At 38.6% G+C, this 16,371-nt stretch overlaps 1 protein-coding gene across 3 annotated transcripts in view; it reads right to left on the minus strand.

The window, feature by feature from the left end:
• The window catches only part of UBA6 (ubiquitin like modifier activating enzyme 6), a 31,083-nt gene that overhangs the window by 14,015 nt on the left and 697 nt on the right, over positions 1 to 16,371 (minus strand). For all 3 annotated transcript variants that reach the window (XM_065689824.1, XM_065689814.1, XM_065689833.1), the window contains exons 3-20: positions 14,521 to 14,582; positions 12,878 to 12,972; positions 12,039 to 12,067; positions 11,171 to 11,265; positions 10,515 to 10,626; positions 9,359 to 9,439; positions 8,689 to 8,811; positions 8,322 to 8,445; positions 6,999 to 7,102; positions 6,139 to 6,201; positions 5,067 to 5,143; positions 4,338 to 4,404; positions 3,800 to 3,943; positions 3,054 to 3,121; positions 2,701 to 2,779; positions 2,419 to 2,499; positions 1,965 to 2,042; positions 529 to 710 (exon numbers count right to left, since the gene is read on the minus strand). In XM_065689824.1, coding sequence (XP_065545896.1) covers positions 529 to 710; positions 1,965 to 2,042; positions 2,419 to 2,499; positions 2,701 to 2,779; positions 3,054 to 3,121; positions 3,800 to 3,943; positions 4,338 to 4,404; positions 5,067 to 5,143; positions 6,139 to 6,201; positions 6,999 to 7,102; positions 8,322 to 8,445; positions 8,689 to 8,811; positions 9,359 to 9,439; positions 10,515 to 10,626; positions 11,171 to 11,265; positions 12,039 to 12,067; positions 12,878 to 12,972; positions 14,521 to 14,561 — 1,643 coding nt within the window. In that variant the 5' untranslated portion in view covers positions 14,562 to 14,582. The remainder of the gene's footprint in view (positions 1 to 528; positions 711 to 1,964; positions 2,043 to 2,418; positions 2,500 to 2,700; positions 2,780 to 3,053; positions 3,122 to 3,799; positions 3,944 to 4,337; positions 4,405 to 5,066; positions 5,144 to 6,138; positions 6,202 to 6,998; positions 7,103 to 8,321; positions 8,446 to 8,688; positions 8,812 to 9,358; positions 9,440 to 10,514; positions 10,627 to 11,170; positions 11,266 to 12,038; positions 12,068 to 12,877; positions 12,973 to 14,520; positions 14,583 to 16,371) is intronic.

Raw genomic sequence — 16,371 nt, forward strand, 5'->3', positions numbered from 1 at the left:
TGACTTTAGACACTTTCAGAAAAGTGAAAAGCTTATACCAAACTCAGGATAAGAGATTAAATGTTTATTTAGATAAAGAAAAATAAGATATTAGCTAAGAAGAGCTATTTCAAGTTACATCAAGATACTGTAAACCTGAGCCTACCTGGATTAGGAGCATTAGTAATTCTTTCTAAATGTAAACACCCCTACTTATAAATTTAAATACACATTCTTACACAAAAATAATTCAACCTTAAGACTGCCACAGTATTCTCCCCTCCCTCATCAGACCTTGACAGTTACTCATGTCCAAGAACTCACTCCAAGACTCTATGCTGTGTGAGCTGTATGAGCTACAGAACAGCAGAGCTGGTTTCTACCACAAGTATAAATCCCATCCTCCCCCCAGCCAGAATCCCTATAAAGGAGCAAGATAAATCTGAGCAATTCAGATCTTACTAACAATAGCAATCAAGAATATTAATGGAAAAGCAGAGTTCACATAAGAATATGAAAAGCAGCCCTCGCTTCCTTTCCACAACCTACCTATCAATGTATCTCCTTGCCTCAATGTTATCCAAAGCAGTCACAATCACATCTTGTTTGGTATAGAATTCATCACTGTATGTGCTCTCAGTGGCTGGACAAACTTTATTAATATATGAGTCAATCTTTAAGCAAGGATTGATGTTCAGAGTCGCTTCTGCTGCAGTATAGCTTTTAGGTTTCTGAAAGTATAAATGCATACATATCTCAATGATATTCAGGTAAGAAGTATCTGGGACAGAATTATCAATTTCATTTGCTGATCAGACAACAATTCGCTGACAGAAATGCTAGTATGCAAAACATACAATGAAGGAAATTCTGTAATCACATACCTCCCTTACTAATAAATATCATATTAATCTAGTTTTATTTTAGTTTTATTTGAAGTAGTGCAGCAGAAATGTATTGAGTAACTGAAACTGATGCCACATGCTGCCTCTCATGCTCCCAAAATGCCGTAAGACAGGAGCAGCTCATGACTGTCAAGAGGATAAACCCATTAGTTATCGCAACTATGTCTATGCCACACAGACATCAAACATCCATGAATAATTGCACTACTGCAAAGCATTCCACACAAAGCTAATTTCAGAAGCTAAACTGAAAGAGAGTTCTTAACCTACTTGACATTGCTAGCCATACTACCTTCAATTATCTAGGGATCAGCACTTAGAACACCAGAACTCAAGACTGTGGCTTCTGAAAGCTTGAAGAGTTCACCTTCCATTTATCTACTCATTCAAAATGTAATCCATTCCCAGATTTGCTAGACATAAACAGGAGGCAGAAAATCCAGCTCCTGGATTTTGGGCAGCAGAGTCCCTTTTCTCCATTGCTATGAAGATCTAAGACACCTGCTTTATTTTGTGTTGTGCTTGTAAGTACAGGGATATTTTCTCTCTGCTTCTACAGAATTAACAGTTTCTGAATCACACATTTACTGAATGTATGTTTTTTTACCAAGTTATTTACCAGTTTAATGAAGACTGAAGTCAGAAAATAGCAACTTCAGTCAAGTTCTGTTAATAGCACTGCTATTAAGAACATTTCTGCGAGTGCTGTCTATTGTTTGCAGTTCTGTTTTATTCTCCCCCAGTTTCAGTGGTATAAAGTGTTTCTGGCATATTAACCCATAGCAGCATCTTACACAATACAGTATTCCTTATCCAGTTCTCAAGTTTGAGAGATTTCATTAGTCAAAGGTACCAGTACAAATTAAGATCAGACCAGCCAATTTTACTCAACGGGTACTAGTGGTAAGTGGGATGCCAATGTAGTTCTAGGTATTGTTTTTAAAGATACTGGATTTCACTGCAGTTTTTCTCTCTTTTCTGGACAAAAGTACATACACTCACAAGTTCAGCTCTCAGTCAGGACACAGGATGGGGAAACAGAACAACAGTCCAGAAAGTTTACTGAACAAGAAAGCCTACCTGTATGTGATGAGGTCGAAAAAGAAACTGCCTGTTCAGGTTGGATTTCTCTATCAAGTCTGGATCTGTAATTGTAACCTAAGTCAGAAGGGGTAAAAGCAACAGCTGAAGTTACAATTAAAACGTAGCACTGAGCAACAATCCTGACGAAAGTGCTGCAGAAACTTGTTAGAGCAAAGCAACCCTGTTGGCATCCACTATGGCTAACAGCTTTGCCTATACTGATGGTCTAAATTTCATTTTAAAATCAAAATATGGCAAGACTGCTGAAAGTGTGTTCTGCTTCTAATTAATCGCACACTACTTCCACTCCATACTGAAGCAATTTTAGTCTCTGCTCAGAGATTAACCCGAAATAAGACTGAGATTTTCAGCATTTGAGTAGTCTAATTATTTAACTATTCCTTGTCATGTTACTTTTTAATAAGCAAAGTGAGGTCAACAGGTGACTTACCAATCCTTTGTCTTGCCCAGTACCGACACCAAGGAGTGCAAAGTTTTTTAGCATTTCACAGCCTATTGCTCCACAGCCAACCTAAGGAAAACAACATTTTTAGAGTCAGAAACATAAGTGAACACCATGAAGACAAGTATAATAGACAAGTCCCATTATAATTTTGTAGCATTTATTCTGCAGTGGCACATATCATCAGGGCTGCTTTCATTATTTTGAAGACAGTGGACATTAGCTGTATCGACAAAGCATTTGCAAAGTCTAAGTGTCAGTCATACTCACCAAGAAAATATTCAATTCATGCAGCTTCTGGCACAGAGAGTCTCCAATACAAGCTCTCAAGGCATCATACCTATCTCCCCTATGCAGGTATAGGAGACAGAGATAGAAGACTACTAAGTTGCCATTTATCACCATAGCATTATTGATGCCAAACTGCACTTTGACATGAACTAAGAAAATCAGAGTGAGTTCCCTATAGTTCCTGCTCCTCCCATACTCAGACAGGACGCACATTCTCAAACCCAAACCTGTCCCTCCAGCAAACAGTACTGAACTAACTAAGACCTCTTCTATGCCTGCTTGAGGCTCAGATCTGAACAGTATATAAAACAGAAGACTGTAGGTATATTTACCGTGGGAGAAATTCTTCAGAGCCCATCTTTTCTAGAGGTGTTACTATGTCTAACATATCTATATACAGCTGTAAAACAAAAAAGAAAATGACCCAGTAAAAACCTGTGAAAGTCATTCATGGTATTTTCATTTAAAAACCAAAGTATTTTCAATGTACAACAGAGTCTAGAAATTTAGAAGCATTAAGTTTTTACTGTTAGTGGAAGACTAGACAGCATTCAGTTCCTACAGTTCACAATTTTAGCTGACAGGAAAAAGCACCTGATCAGAGAGGGGAAAAAAGCTCGCTGAATCGTGAGCCGCAAGCTTTTGACTTCCGACAGGCATGTCACACCTCCAAATTACACTAAGAAGCTTTTTAATTAACTTTATTCTGACACTTATCCCGAGAGTCTGAAAGCACTGCTCATACGTACAGTAGCTTAAGCTGGCATCTGGACTACCTCACACCTTTACAGCCATGCACTGGTAGGCCAGTGCTTTCCTTGCTTGTGAGGGAAAAAAAGAACATGATGTCTGAATCCCAAATACAAAAACTTAAGTAAAACTGGCTGCACATTTACTGTAGACACAACAACATTAGGTTTTTTCCTAAATTCAGTCTCAAGTCTCTCCTCTCCACCTCCCTACCCTATTATTGAAGTTGTTCAGGCTACTCTGTTCATACAGCATACATGTGTATGATCAACCATACATTCATAACAACACTGTCAAAAGAAAGATCCAAAACCAAAGACAGCCTTACCCACTGCTGCAACGGAGAAAATTTTCCTGTTACTGCTTTCAAGACTTCCTGGCTCGCAACACCACCTACTGCTGCAGCCAGAGGAGCTAGAAATCCCTGAGCAGTCCTAGACAGCCATTTCACTACATCTCCATTCACCTGAGGCTGAAAATTAAGACATAACAACAACAGATTTATCCCCTCAATTGAGTAAGTCAGTGCTTGACAGCTTCATAGATTATTATTCTTCAGTATAAGACAGATAAATTCTTTCACTAGCAAAAATGTTTCCAGCCAAGACAGATCCACTGTATACCCTGTACTTCCACTAAACACTGGCTTCACACAGCCACGAGATTCAGCCTTCATGTCAGCTGAACATTTATTTGAATCCGTGTTGAAACACGGATTCTGTATCCTCACATGGCCTTCAGAAAGCCAGCTGATCCATCTGAAGATGGATACAAAGTTCAGAACAATACCCAACAACTAAAGCATGACCTTAGGCAAGTAAACAAGTGCATCAAAAACATCATAATGACTACAATTCCTTACTTACTTTGTTTTCCAGTGTTTCACTTATAGACATGGCTATTTTCATCATTTCCTCGGCATCTTGGAGGCATCTAGACACCAGGGTAGAAACAATAATGACCATTTAACCACTCCAGAGTCCTTCTAGAAACACAATCAATGGCGAAAAAAGGCAATGGATACAGTAGGAAGAGTTCGGAAATTTATACTGGCTTTAACAGTGAGCATTAAATATGCACTTCTGATGGTTACAGTTAGCTCAAGAACAGGAGTCTCAATGGAGAAGCCCATGTGCAAGTCCAGTCTTAAGACTTATACTTTTTAAGTAATTTTGTCTCACCAAACTCAATTGTGTGCAGTAAGAAATACATCTGAAAAAACATACTGAAAATAAAAACCAAATACTTCACACCTTCTGGAGTGTTTTTTTAAATCCATAAGCTACAGAATAAGTCAGGAAATATTGAAACAACTTTGCCATATTAACCCCTCAATGTGAAAAAGCTGAAACAGAGCAGGACCTCCTCCAGAAGCATTTTCTGTCTACCTAGACCCAGAAAGTGCCATTGCTATATCGGGAAAGTCCTGTTACAAACCAGACATGCATTAGGTAACATTTTTCATCTAGATTTCAACTTTCACTTCTATGCCTTCTATTAAGCACCAGACAGACAAGGAACCCTGCTGCACATCAAACCCATAACTACACTAAACAGAGAGTCAAGGCTTAGCAGAGACAAGATTGCTGCATTACCCAATATTCGGTCCACGACCAAAGCTCTCCTGGAAGTGGTTCAAGGCAAGCATGGCAACATGGATCTGCAAAGGTGCCTGTTAAGACAACAACAGCTGTGAAAACTGAAAGAAACAAAAGCAACTATTTGAACCCTTCTGTTACCATTTCATTTCCTTGTCTCTTAACCATACCACTCAAAACCCGAAAATTAAATAGCATTAAAGATTTATTTTGAAACACCTTTCACTCATGATTTTATAAACTGAGATTATGAATTATTACTGAGTCATAACGCAGTACCCTTCATACACTTTCAGCACTCACTTCAACTAAATCCAACTAAAGAGTTCCCAAAAGAATTTAGTGCTGAAATTGAAAAATGCAGTAATTTTCTTTTAACTAGGCCCCAATAGGCACTGCCTTTTGCCAAACATCAGTATCAAATCCCAGCATCAAGGGTCAAAAAGTAGAAAATCTGAACAGGCAAGTGAGACCTTACATTACCCCCAAAAAAACCCTCCAAAAAATTATTAGATCAACATTTTTTTAGTTTAAGATTTTAATGAGCCCAAGACCTTGCGTGTCCCTAACACTTAACTAAAATGGTGTTAAGAGACATACTGCTAGATTCCAATCAGACTTTAAATATACCTCTGAATCATTTTTTCAAAGGTAAAAGAAAATATTCTTACACTTTTAACTGCAGTTTCTAACCAACCTATGACCATCTTTTTATGATTATCACAGCTTTCATGCCAGTGGGATTTTTATCAACCAAACAGCATTGTGTCACTTGCAAAATTTACACTCCCATGAATGAGAGACTTATCAAAAACTGAGATTTTAAACAGCAGAGGTGGCTGAGCCATGCATTTCAATACACTGGTGCAAATCACAGATAACAAACCTCTACATTGATCTAAACTATAATGTATATTCTGTGTGACTACACAAACTGATATCTCACTCATATTTAACTACTACAGAACAGAGCTAGGAAATAATATTGTTCTATACATAAAGCTGCATATTACACTCCACGTAATCTTAACATTAAAGCACTTACACCCAAAACCCACATGCTAATTACCTCAGGCTTGCTAAAATCTGCAACGAGGCATAATGGATTTGTTATCTGCTTCTCCAACCGTTCCTGAAAAAACAGAATTCATGATAACCAACCCACTTAAGGATACAACAGTTGGTGCTACCTGACAAATCAATACTCCTCCTGTAAAGACTAAGGACCAAATATCCTTTCTTACTAGCATTGTCCTTACTCTCTCCATTATTAATGTCACCAAAGCTGCATAAAATAATCACCTACTGCAAGTTTTGCCAAACAAAAATGGTTAAAGAGATGTTTCACATCCTAGTGGCAAGACCCATTTCAAACTGCTCTGAAGTCAGCTACCAGAGATTTTTTAGGCAATAAAAATGTGGATGTGTGCTTGCAGAACTTCCCCACCCAGGAAGAATGAGAATAAGAAGCAGCAGCTACTGCTCCACAGAGACAAGATACTGAGCTATGCATTCTCAGATCAGAAGCAACTAGTCCTCACTCCCAGCTTTTTAGAAGCATGTTTGAGGGCTGCCAGGATCTACTTTCTGCAGGCCCAAGAAGGCACACAGGACCATGTAGCTTGCAACCTACCTTATACAAACTCATCTGTCTCTTCTTCTCAGAACACCATCAAGAAATCCCATATTTGGAGTCCCCAGCAGTACAACAATAGGCTGCCCATGACTTTTTTTTCCCCTCTCTACACTGGCAGATAATTGAAGTATTTCCTATTCTCTAGGGCTTAGTAAATTGGTACCACTATTCTTACCCAGTAAAATTAGTGTAAACCCAAATCAGGGTAACTAAACCATGTATCTGCCGAACTCTGCTTCCAGTGCTCATACCAGTAACACTCAAGAACCCGGTTATCTCAAGCACACACTTACAAAGTAAAACATCTTGGGTGTCTTCACTTGGACAGCTATGCCTCCGTGTAAGTAAGGCTCCATATCTGACGTATCACCAATGCTGAAGGAATAAGGTGACACCACTGAAAAGAGAATAAAATAAACGGTGACCGACAATTAAAAGTGTCACTGGATGCTACAATTCTGCATACAATTAATTGTGGTTTTGCCAGTGCTTTTTTTGCTGTTATTTTGTAGTGTGCAAACCTGCTTTGAAAGCATAAACACAGCTGATCTTCCTAACAGGATTGTCTCTCCTTGCCAGTTTCTGGACTAAAGTATTAGTCTCACATGATCTGTTATGAAATAAGCTTTTTAAAGTGGCAGATACAACAAGAATTCTGATGACCACAGCTCCATAACAAAAATTAAATCACTCTCAGTTTTGTTTAGACTGTGCACAGCAGTGTCCAGTACACTGCCCAGAGTAGGACTGCAACCTCGTGACTGAAACAACAGGCAATCAAAAAGGGCAACTGAAGCATTTAAGTCACAACCTTTGTCTCATACCATCTGGAGCATCATCCAGATCAAGCAAGAAGGCACAAAAATTGTTAATACGTGGAAAACTGAAACCAAAAGCAGAGCTGTGTTTAGAGGAAAAGAGGAAGAACTGAACACAGCATCAGCAATAGCAAAACAAAAGAGTCTGGAGAAAACAGACTCAACCATGCTCACGGGTACTGTTTTTGTCTCAGACCACAAAGTAACCCCCACCCACCTGCTCTCTTTCCTGCTTGAGACAAACAAGCATTCATATCTGGGAACTGAGCAATTACCCAGCATCCACAAGGAAGCAAGTACTATGCCTTGAGACATGCATAATGCAGACCAAAGCAAGGTAAACACAAATCATAAGAATCACTTCAAAAGTATGCTCAGAAACAGACGTCAGGGCATCCCTGAATGCTTACAGTGTCACCCAAAAAAAACAAGGCAAACTGTGACACACACAGTGGTGTTAATTTAGGCCAAAACCATGATAAAAGTACAGGCACTATGGGGCCCTCCAAAAAACGAAAGTTTCATGAGCAAACTAATGACAGTAGCTTCAGAGACTGCCAACCAGTTTTCACTAGCTGAGAGTTTCCACTGAACTTAAGCAGCAAGATGAGTTTGAAAGACTTTAATAAATGGAAATGGAGTCAAGACAATACTAGGAAGACCTCTGCACCAAAAAGCAGATTCTTCTGTGCAAGCTCACTGGAGGTCTGCACTCCTCTGGCTACAGTAACTTACATTACAGCAAGCTAAAACAGACCTACAAATAAATACCTTGCAAAGGAGTCAGCAACATTTTACCTGTTATTTGGTGTGTGGATCCATTTAAGCACGACATTCCATTTACTTCCCGAAAGGTTAAAAACTGTCCTGTTTCAAGCATGTGTGGATGATTTTCAAGGCAAGTGACAATACCAGGATTTGACTGAAGGTGAAAATGGCAAAATTAGCAATGGGGAAAGTGTCTTGTGTAAAGAAGTCATGCTTTATTGTAGACATACAGCTTTCCGCCTATTGAAACTGCAGCCTCTAATACTTCTAGCACATCAGTTCTGTCATAACAAAGGAGTTACCTATGATAACTTTTGCAGTCCTTTTGGTCACAGAGCCAATAACAAGTCATTATAAAGAAAAAAAATAAAGCAGCACAATGACTGCTACCCCTTACTTGTGTTATATTTGAAATGAAGATCTCCTTTGGCTCCTCTCCTGTTGTATCCAGCACTTCAAATTCATCACCGAAGTCACAAAACAAACGTGAACATACTCCATATACATCTGCACTGATGAACTACAAGAGACAGTAAAACCCATGAGTATCCCTAAAGCAGCACAAGCCAAAGGACTGACCTCTCTTATTCAACCTTGTCCAAGGCTAGCAGTTTACCTTCTATCATGCAAACCTGTCAGATGCACCCAGGCCACTGACTATATAGCACAGCATTCATGACAGACTTTGAACCTGCATGAGCATTTCTGAACCCCTACACAAAACCCAAGAATCATACAGTGAAATACTGCCATTTCTACCACTGTTACATTTGGTCTCAGCATGTTCTTTCAGAATTATTGTAAGTTCACAGTGAAAACTATTTCTTCATATAAATTTTCTGTTGTTGTTAAGAACCAAGCTATGGTTACCGAGGCTGGTACCCAGATAATACCAGATATATGTACAGAGTATGAGTATTGTACTCCCCATACTCACACTACTCTATCAACATGCTACCTGCATAGAACTATACACCTCATAACCAGCTTTCCCCATTTCTGGATAGAACATGCTGGAGACCCAGAATGCTCACTGTACAGATTATTCATGTGTTTACTTCTACTACCTTAATAGGTGGGTGCTGAGCATGACAGAAGTCATTAATCTTTTTCTGCAGCAGCAGGCTTACTTCAGTCAATATGACACACTGCGAACAAGAACAGAAATATATCTAAGACACCAAAAGCAATCAACATCTTCAGGCTATGAAAAAAAGCAATACTAACAGTAAGTTGGTCAGGTGTTCTGATTCCCACACACCTGACAGAGAAAACAGTCTTAAGTCAGTTTTCTCATTACACATTAAAACAGATGGGTTACTGCTCCTCAAGTTCTGGAAACCAGATGAGCAAGAGCAAGAACAGCAAATTCTCACTTTCTTTTTACTGCAGCTATGAAACTCAAAACCTAATTAGACTAGTTATGAGAACAGTTACAGGTAATCTCAGAGAGAATGTAGTTCTTGAATTTTAAGATTAAACTTAGCAAAACAAACACAAATAATATTAATCAGTGCAAACCAAGAAGTCCACACAAGCTTCATGTACTGGTGCTCATCAAACTGCAGACATACAATTTCTGCAAGCATTCTTTTAAAGTCTAGGATAGTACTGGGTTACAAAGCATGTGCACTGCATCCCATTCAGTTATGCACGGCTTATTAAAGCTGGGACATTCAGAAACTTGGTGAGCTTGGGTATAACCAAAAGCCACACTGTAAAAGCTCCCAGCTCAGACTGAGCCATGCACACCGGCATGAGACAGCTGACTGAACAACTGAAAACACCCTTGTTCCAGCACAGGGGAGTTTACATGTCATAGACACATGCATACATAAATATATTTCTAATTATATGGCCTGAGTTTCTACCGCCTGGAATACTGCACACAAAATATATGCAGAACATCTGTACTCTGTAGCTGCAAAAAATCACTATTTCACTTTTGAACAACAACAAAAACTGTATGGCAGTACCTATTAGCTATTTACTGTCATAATAAATTCCATAGTAAGTAGCATAAGAAAGTGCTAGGAACACAAACCCACTGTTTCAGCCTTGAAACAAGCATGGCAATTTCCTCAGTCCAAATACAAGACCTACTTCTTTCTTTACATCATTTGAAAACATACTTTGGTTCATTTTCATTTTATTAAAAAAAAAAATCTAAGCTGTTTGCTGTGAGAAAAAATACCACATACAACAGCCTTAATAGTGACATACCTGGTACTGCTTTAGAAAAGACAGATCCGTAGTTTCATCTAGTGGCACAACTGATGCTGTTACATGGACATACGGATTGAGTTCTGCAATGCGATGAAGTGTAGCCTCAGCCCTGAAAGAACAGCAACTTTCAAGTTTTTTCATGCATCTACAAAACTGTATTTTCAATACAGAATTTCATACCACACATGCCCTAGGAGAGTCCCTCAGGAAGTCTCCTAGCAACAATCACCAACTCATTTACTCACACTTTGGTTCCTAGCAGGTTTGAGGGAAAAAACTCTGTCCAATGTATCACAGGTCTCATGATCATGTGGTATCATGACTGTTTTCTAGTCTCACCCAGATGGCTGAGGAAGCCCAAAGAAGAAATTCACCCTGGCCCCTACTATTAAAGTTACATTGCAAATTCCAAACTGAAAGAAGTGAGATATTTGACTAAGAACTCCAGTCCTAAATTAGACTTTCCCTAATACCCACCTGGGCACTGCAGTCAAAGCCAGTAACTCCAGAGAAAGGATGTAAGAAGTATTTGTGTATGTATCAACATTATATGTATCAGCAGCTCCTGGACAATGAACTGTTATTTTTGTGGCTGATTAAACTGTTACTCCTAGTCAAGTTCAGTCTTCCCTCACTCCAAAGACTTCACCAACCTGTTCCTTTGACTGCTAATATCATCTTCATGGATGAAGAAGTTGATCCCCAAATCCCATTTCGTGCACTGCTTGGTGTCATGAACTGTAAGAGCCTATGAAAGTTTAGCAAAAAGCATTTAGTGGAAGAAGTCTACATGCTCATAGCACCCAAAAGGATGGATTAAGCCCCACATAAAATGCTGGAGGACTAGCACTGCAGAAGATTTAGTTGTTCCATGTAGACAAGCTCCTCCAACCTCTTTTCCAAGAAAGCTTACTGTCTGAGAGACAGAAACACACCTGCTACATGCATTTCACTAAGCATTTTCCTCCCAGCTAGCAGTGATGACAGCATTTAAAGATGATTTCTACCACACTGTGATTAAAGGGAAATCTGTAAATTAATGGATTCCCAAAATTATAAACAAGATTTCTTTTTCTTCTTGATTGGAAGAGTTTTAAAATGCTTCTCTCTAATAAAATTAATCCCAGCAGCACAACAGCAATTGTTGGATTAAAACGTCCAACCATTCTAATGTCTACACAAAAGGATCCTGGTGGATGACAAAATAGGATAACATTTTGAATAGTTTGGCTTTTGAGTTTACAGCGGTTCATTTAGGAAAGACCATTTTATACAAAAGGATTCAACATCTGATCAGCAGCTGACTAAAATATTACATGAGGTATTTCAGAGTGCAGTGGACATCACTGTGAGAGTCTGAGCATCCAGATTATTAAAAGTTTTCACCCCCAGGTCCTCAAATGCTTTGCAATCCCCCTACTGAAAGCCAGTTTCAGAAATTTAAGATTAGCTACATAGTAGTGTTGTCCCTTTTTCTCCTGCTCACCCAAGAATACCCAACGACAGAACCGCTTTACATACCTTTACTCCAGCCAGAATTATATTTTTGGCTGAAAAAAACAAACAAAACAAAACAGAGAGATGGACTGTTGCAGATATCTTGCACATCTCTAATTGAACAGTTATGTGGGTAGACAATAACAGTAGGCCATTGCTAAGAACTTCACATCTTAAAGGTTTGCTCTCTTTTACATTCAGCTTAAGCATTCTACAGCACCACTGAAATCAGAATAGCATAACCAATGTTAAAACGTCTCTCTACATTCATCATTTGTCAGCTGCTCATCCCACAGGCATGATTACAGAGACACTAATGGCAATAAACTGGAAAATTCCGTGACTCTCTTCTGGCATCTGGTGCAGAGTACCATTAAAACCAACTGAAGTGTAATAAGCCATGTAAGAACCAGCCAAGACAAGTCTTGCTCATGAAAAGTAAAGGAAATTGTGAAGGAGTCTCTTGCACTGGGGCAGTTATGCATTTTTCACCAAACTGCCTATGTTCTCCTACCTTCCACCCCACTCAGGGGATACTTAGATTATAGCTGCTTTTGTGTTACAATCACTGATACTGATGTCAAAACAAATAACTTGGATTATCCACCCCCAACCCTCACTCAATACACACAATTTGGGGTAAAGCAATCTGGCCCTTGGAAGCATGTTTTAAAGTAAAAAGTGAAGTTATATTCTAGTAAAAACTGAAATTATATTCTAGTAAAAAGTTTTCTAGAGAAAACACAAATAAATTCACTCAGATATTTCAGACATGCTTATTAAATCTATAATCTTTATAAGTATTTTGGGACAGTATGTTTACATATACGTGTGAATGCTTAAATAAATGTTACCTAACTTACCAATCTCCACACCAAGGCCACCTATACCACTCAGGAATACATGGGACTGAGCCATCTTTTGCATTGCCGTGTCTCCAAGAACATACCTCTGGCGACTATAGCAAAGATAAATTCAGATCAAAGCAAGATACAAGTAAGTCAAGAGCACATGAAAGCAAGTAAAGAATTCCCAGTCATTTCCAAAAAACAGTGTTTTCAGTTATTCTATCGTCCCGATCAGTTTCTAATCCACCACACCGATTTCTGCAGATGAGTGCGTGCAACTAGTGACACGTGCACTGTTCTATTTACCAGTCCTCTGTTCAACAAGCCACTGAGGAGATAACTTTTGTGTATTTGAGCTGTATAGTGCTTTAGGAAATAAATGTGTGTCAATTGTAATATTTGCATGCACAATCCAAATAGTGTAATGCATGTAGCACAGACCTTTTCAGTGTGAGGTGTTAGAGAAATTACTTTTAAATCCATACAAAGCCTTTTTCAGGATAGTAGGTTTTTGGAATTAACTACTGAAGACATAAGCAAGCCAAAGAACTTCTTTATCAGAAACCTTCAAACCAGAAGGTGCAGCAGCTTTTTGAGTCAGAACCTGAGCTCTGGAACTATACAATCACCTATACAATCAAACTTAAACCATTCTAAATACTGCCTTTTTCACCAAGGAAAAGTATGACTTTCATAAGACAAATGCCAAAATGTAAAATCACACACATAACACAGGAAGCTCAATTAAAAAAAAGCCTCATTTGTTCAGCATGTATTTAGTTTTTAAATTTATATGTGTGTGTATATATATATTTTTTTTAAATAATAAAGTAAAAGCTTTTCATCCACATTATTCTAGGGATGCCATTTATTCCAGTACAGGGTCTCTGAACTATTGCCATGCCAAACGATTTTAAGCCACTCTCAGCTAACAAAACAGTAATAGTAAGAAAATAAATAGAAAATAAATGTGGATTTTTTTCAAATCTACCAAAAAACCCCAAACCAAGCAAACACCAAACCAACACCAAGAAACCCAATACTGTGAAGTTTGGAGGATAACAGACATACTGATGACATTCATGAGGACAGAGAAGTATGTTACAGGCTGAGGAATAAATGAGATTATGAAGGAGATAAATTACATAACGTACAAAAAGAAGGCAGCAAAAGACAAGGAACAAAGGAGGAATATCTACCTTGTCAAAGGGGAAACAAGCTTTAGCTTGTTTACATAAAGAAAAACCCTATTACAAATAGGAGAAGTATTATTCCTATTTTCCAAAAAGCACATATTATTGACAGCATTGAAACTTTGAACAACTACATAGTATTTACCTATGCTTTTTACTGTTCAAATACTAATAATGGCCATAACACACCTGTTACAAGACCAATAAAGGAACTGCTTTACAGAATGAGGAAATGTATCTTCAATTCAACCAGTTCTCACCACTAACTTTGCAAAGAAGAGTGTTCTGTTTCATTTGCTGAACACTTTGGGGGTTTTGCCTTATAAGAGGATGGACACAGCAGCACAAATACACACACTTTTAGCTCGTCAGCAGCAGACAGTGTTTTCAAGCCTTGCCTTTTACATTACCGCATGCAAACATTTTGTAAGTCAAAAGCAACGATTAAAAATCAGATATTCTTACCTATACAAAGCATCATCAATTTCCATAGAATCTGCTGCCATGATTGATATGAATCGTTTACACTAGAAGGGTTACAAAAAGAAATAATCTGGTTACATTGGATGCAATGTCACAGTTGGCCCCCTCTCCCTGCTCCATTCAGTTCTTCAACACAAGGAATGAAACCCACAAAAACTGATGTTACACAGGAACCACTTTGAACAGAGAAGTTTATAGAACACCACCACAGCTAGGTAATTAAAATGCACAGGAGCCAGAAGACAAGGACCCTCAAACCTTCCGTAAGTGATTTCAAAATACATATTTAATTTCCCCACTGAAGAGATGCAAGACTTAGTTCTTGCATTTGCCACAGTCACGTTTACTAAAAGTATAATTTCATTTTATATTAACAGCTCCAAACTATTCAACTTCTATCTACCTGATTGGTGCTTTGTTTTGAAGGGAAGACAGGAGATCCCTGAATGACTAGAAATAGTTTTTTATGCTGCATTATTTCTGTGTCTGCTGAAAATTCTTAAGAAACAAGTTACTGTTTAAGACAACTGAAGAACTCAATACCCAAAGATTTGAATTAATGCAACATTTAACTAAGATTTCAAGTTAAACAGTTCAAAGGGATTTTAAGAAAAAACGTAATTTCTGCTACTAAGGCCTTCAGTCATTACCAAAGACTTTCCCATTGTTAAGTGACCCTAGTGATAACTAAGCACTAAGACTAGGTTAACTGCCCAAAGATTAGCGAATTTACTGTTCATCTGGTTTTGGCAAACATTTTAAGGTTTCTGAAGTGTGGCACCTGCAGCCTACCACAATTCACAGACTACAACAGTCTAACCTGAAATCTGTCCTTTTGATTTTTTAGGCTTAACTAGAAAGCACTCAAGTACCGCAGCAAGGGACAGAGTCACATTGAAAACAGGCCACAAACAGCACCAGTTGATCTCTTTTACAGTGTGGATACTAATTCCTACACATAAGCTAGCACACAAGACAGTCAAATTGAGGCACCTCCATCACAATCTACACCACCAGTTACCTTCAGTGCAGTTCCTGTGCCCTTATACAACAGCAGCTGAAGACAAGCAATAGCAATGTTACCAGATCATCTGAGGACTCAAATCTTAAAACAGAGAGTAATACATCTCATCTGAGAGTCATGGGTTTCTGGCCCTGCTTAGGTAAAAACCTTCATTTCAGCCACTGACTGGGATACAAAACTTTTTAAGTTCCCCTCAAATCAGCCAACATCATCTCCTAACAGCCAAGAGCAACCATTCCCAAACTGCTCTGCTCCATAATCTTCCTCCACAAACAGCAGAGGTACTCTGAGTCTGCCCAACATAAACAGACTGTGGTACTAAGGTGAGGAAGGTGATCCACCTGGATGAAGACACCCAGCTTGCCCTGCTGTGGCTACTGACAGCCATCTCAATCAGTGTGCGTCCCAAACAGTCTTTTGTAACCAACAAGGATGTCCAATCAACCCACAAGAGAACCTTCTCCACCTGTATCACACAGACCTGTGTGACAGTGGTTCTTCCAATACATTCATGAATCCTCAGTTGTCATCCTGTATGCTTGTTACAGCACTGAGCTGCTGCAGGTATACCCATCAGCTATGTCAAAACTTCTGCTTCCAAAACAGGACTTAGTGGTACTATTATCAAGTAGTTCTAAGACAAAGTTTTGTTACTATATTCCTACATCAAATTTTATTTCTCATTTTAGTTTAACCTACTGAGTCTGTCTCACAGGCAGGTAATATGGGGAGAGGAGAGGAAAGTGACTTTATTATGTTTTAGTTCTAGTTGACATTTGCACATTTACCTGTTTCCTTTCTAAAAGCCA

The sequence above is a fragment of the Lathamus discolor genome, chromosome 1, assembly GCF_037157495.1.
Source record: "Lathamus discolor isolate bLatDis1 chromosome 1, bLatDis1.hap1, whole genome shotgun sequence".
Lineage (NCBI taxonomy): Eukaryota > Metazoa > Chordata > Aves > Psittaciformes > Psittacidae > Lathamus > Lathamus discolor.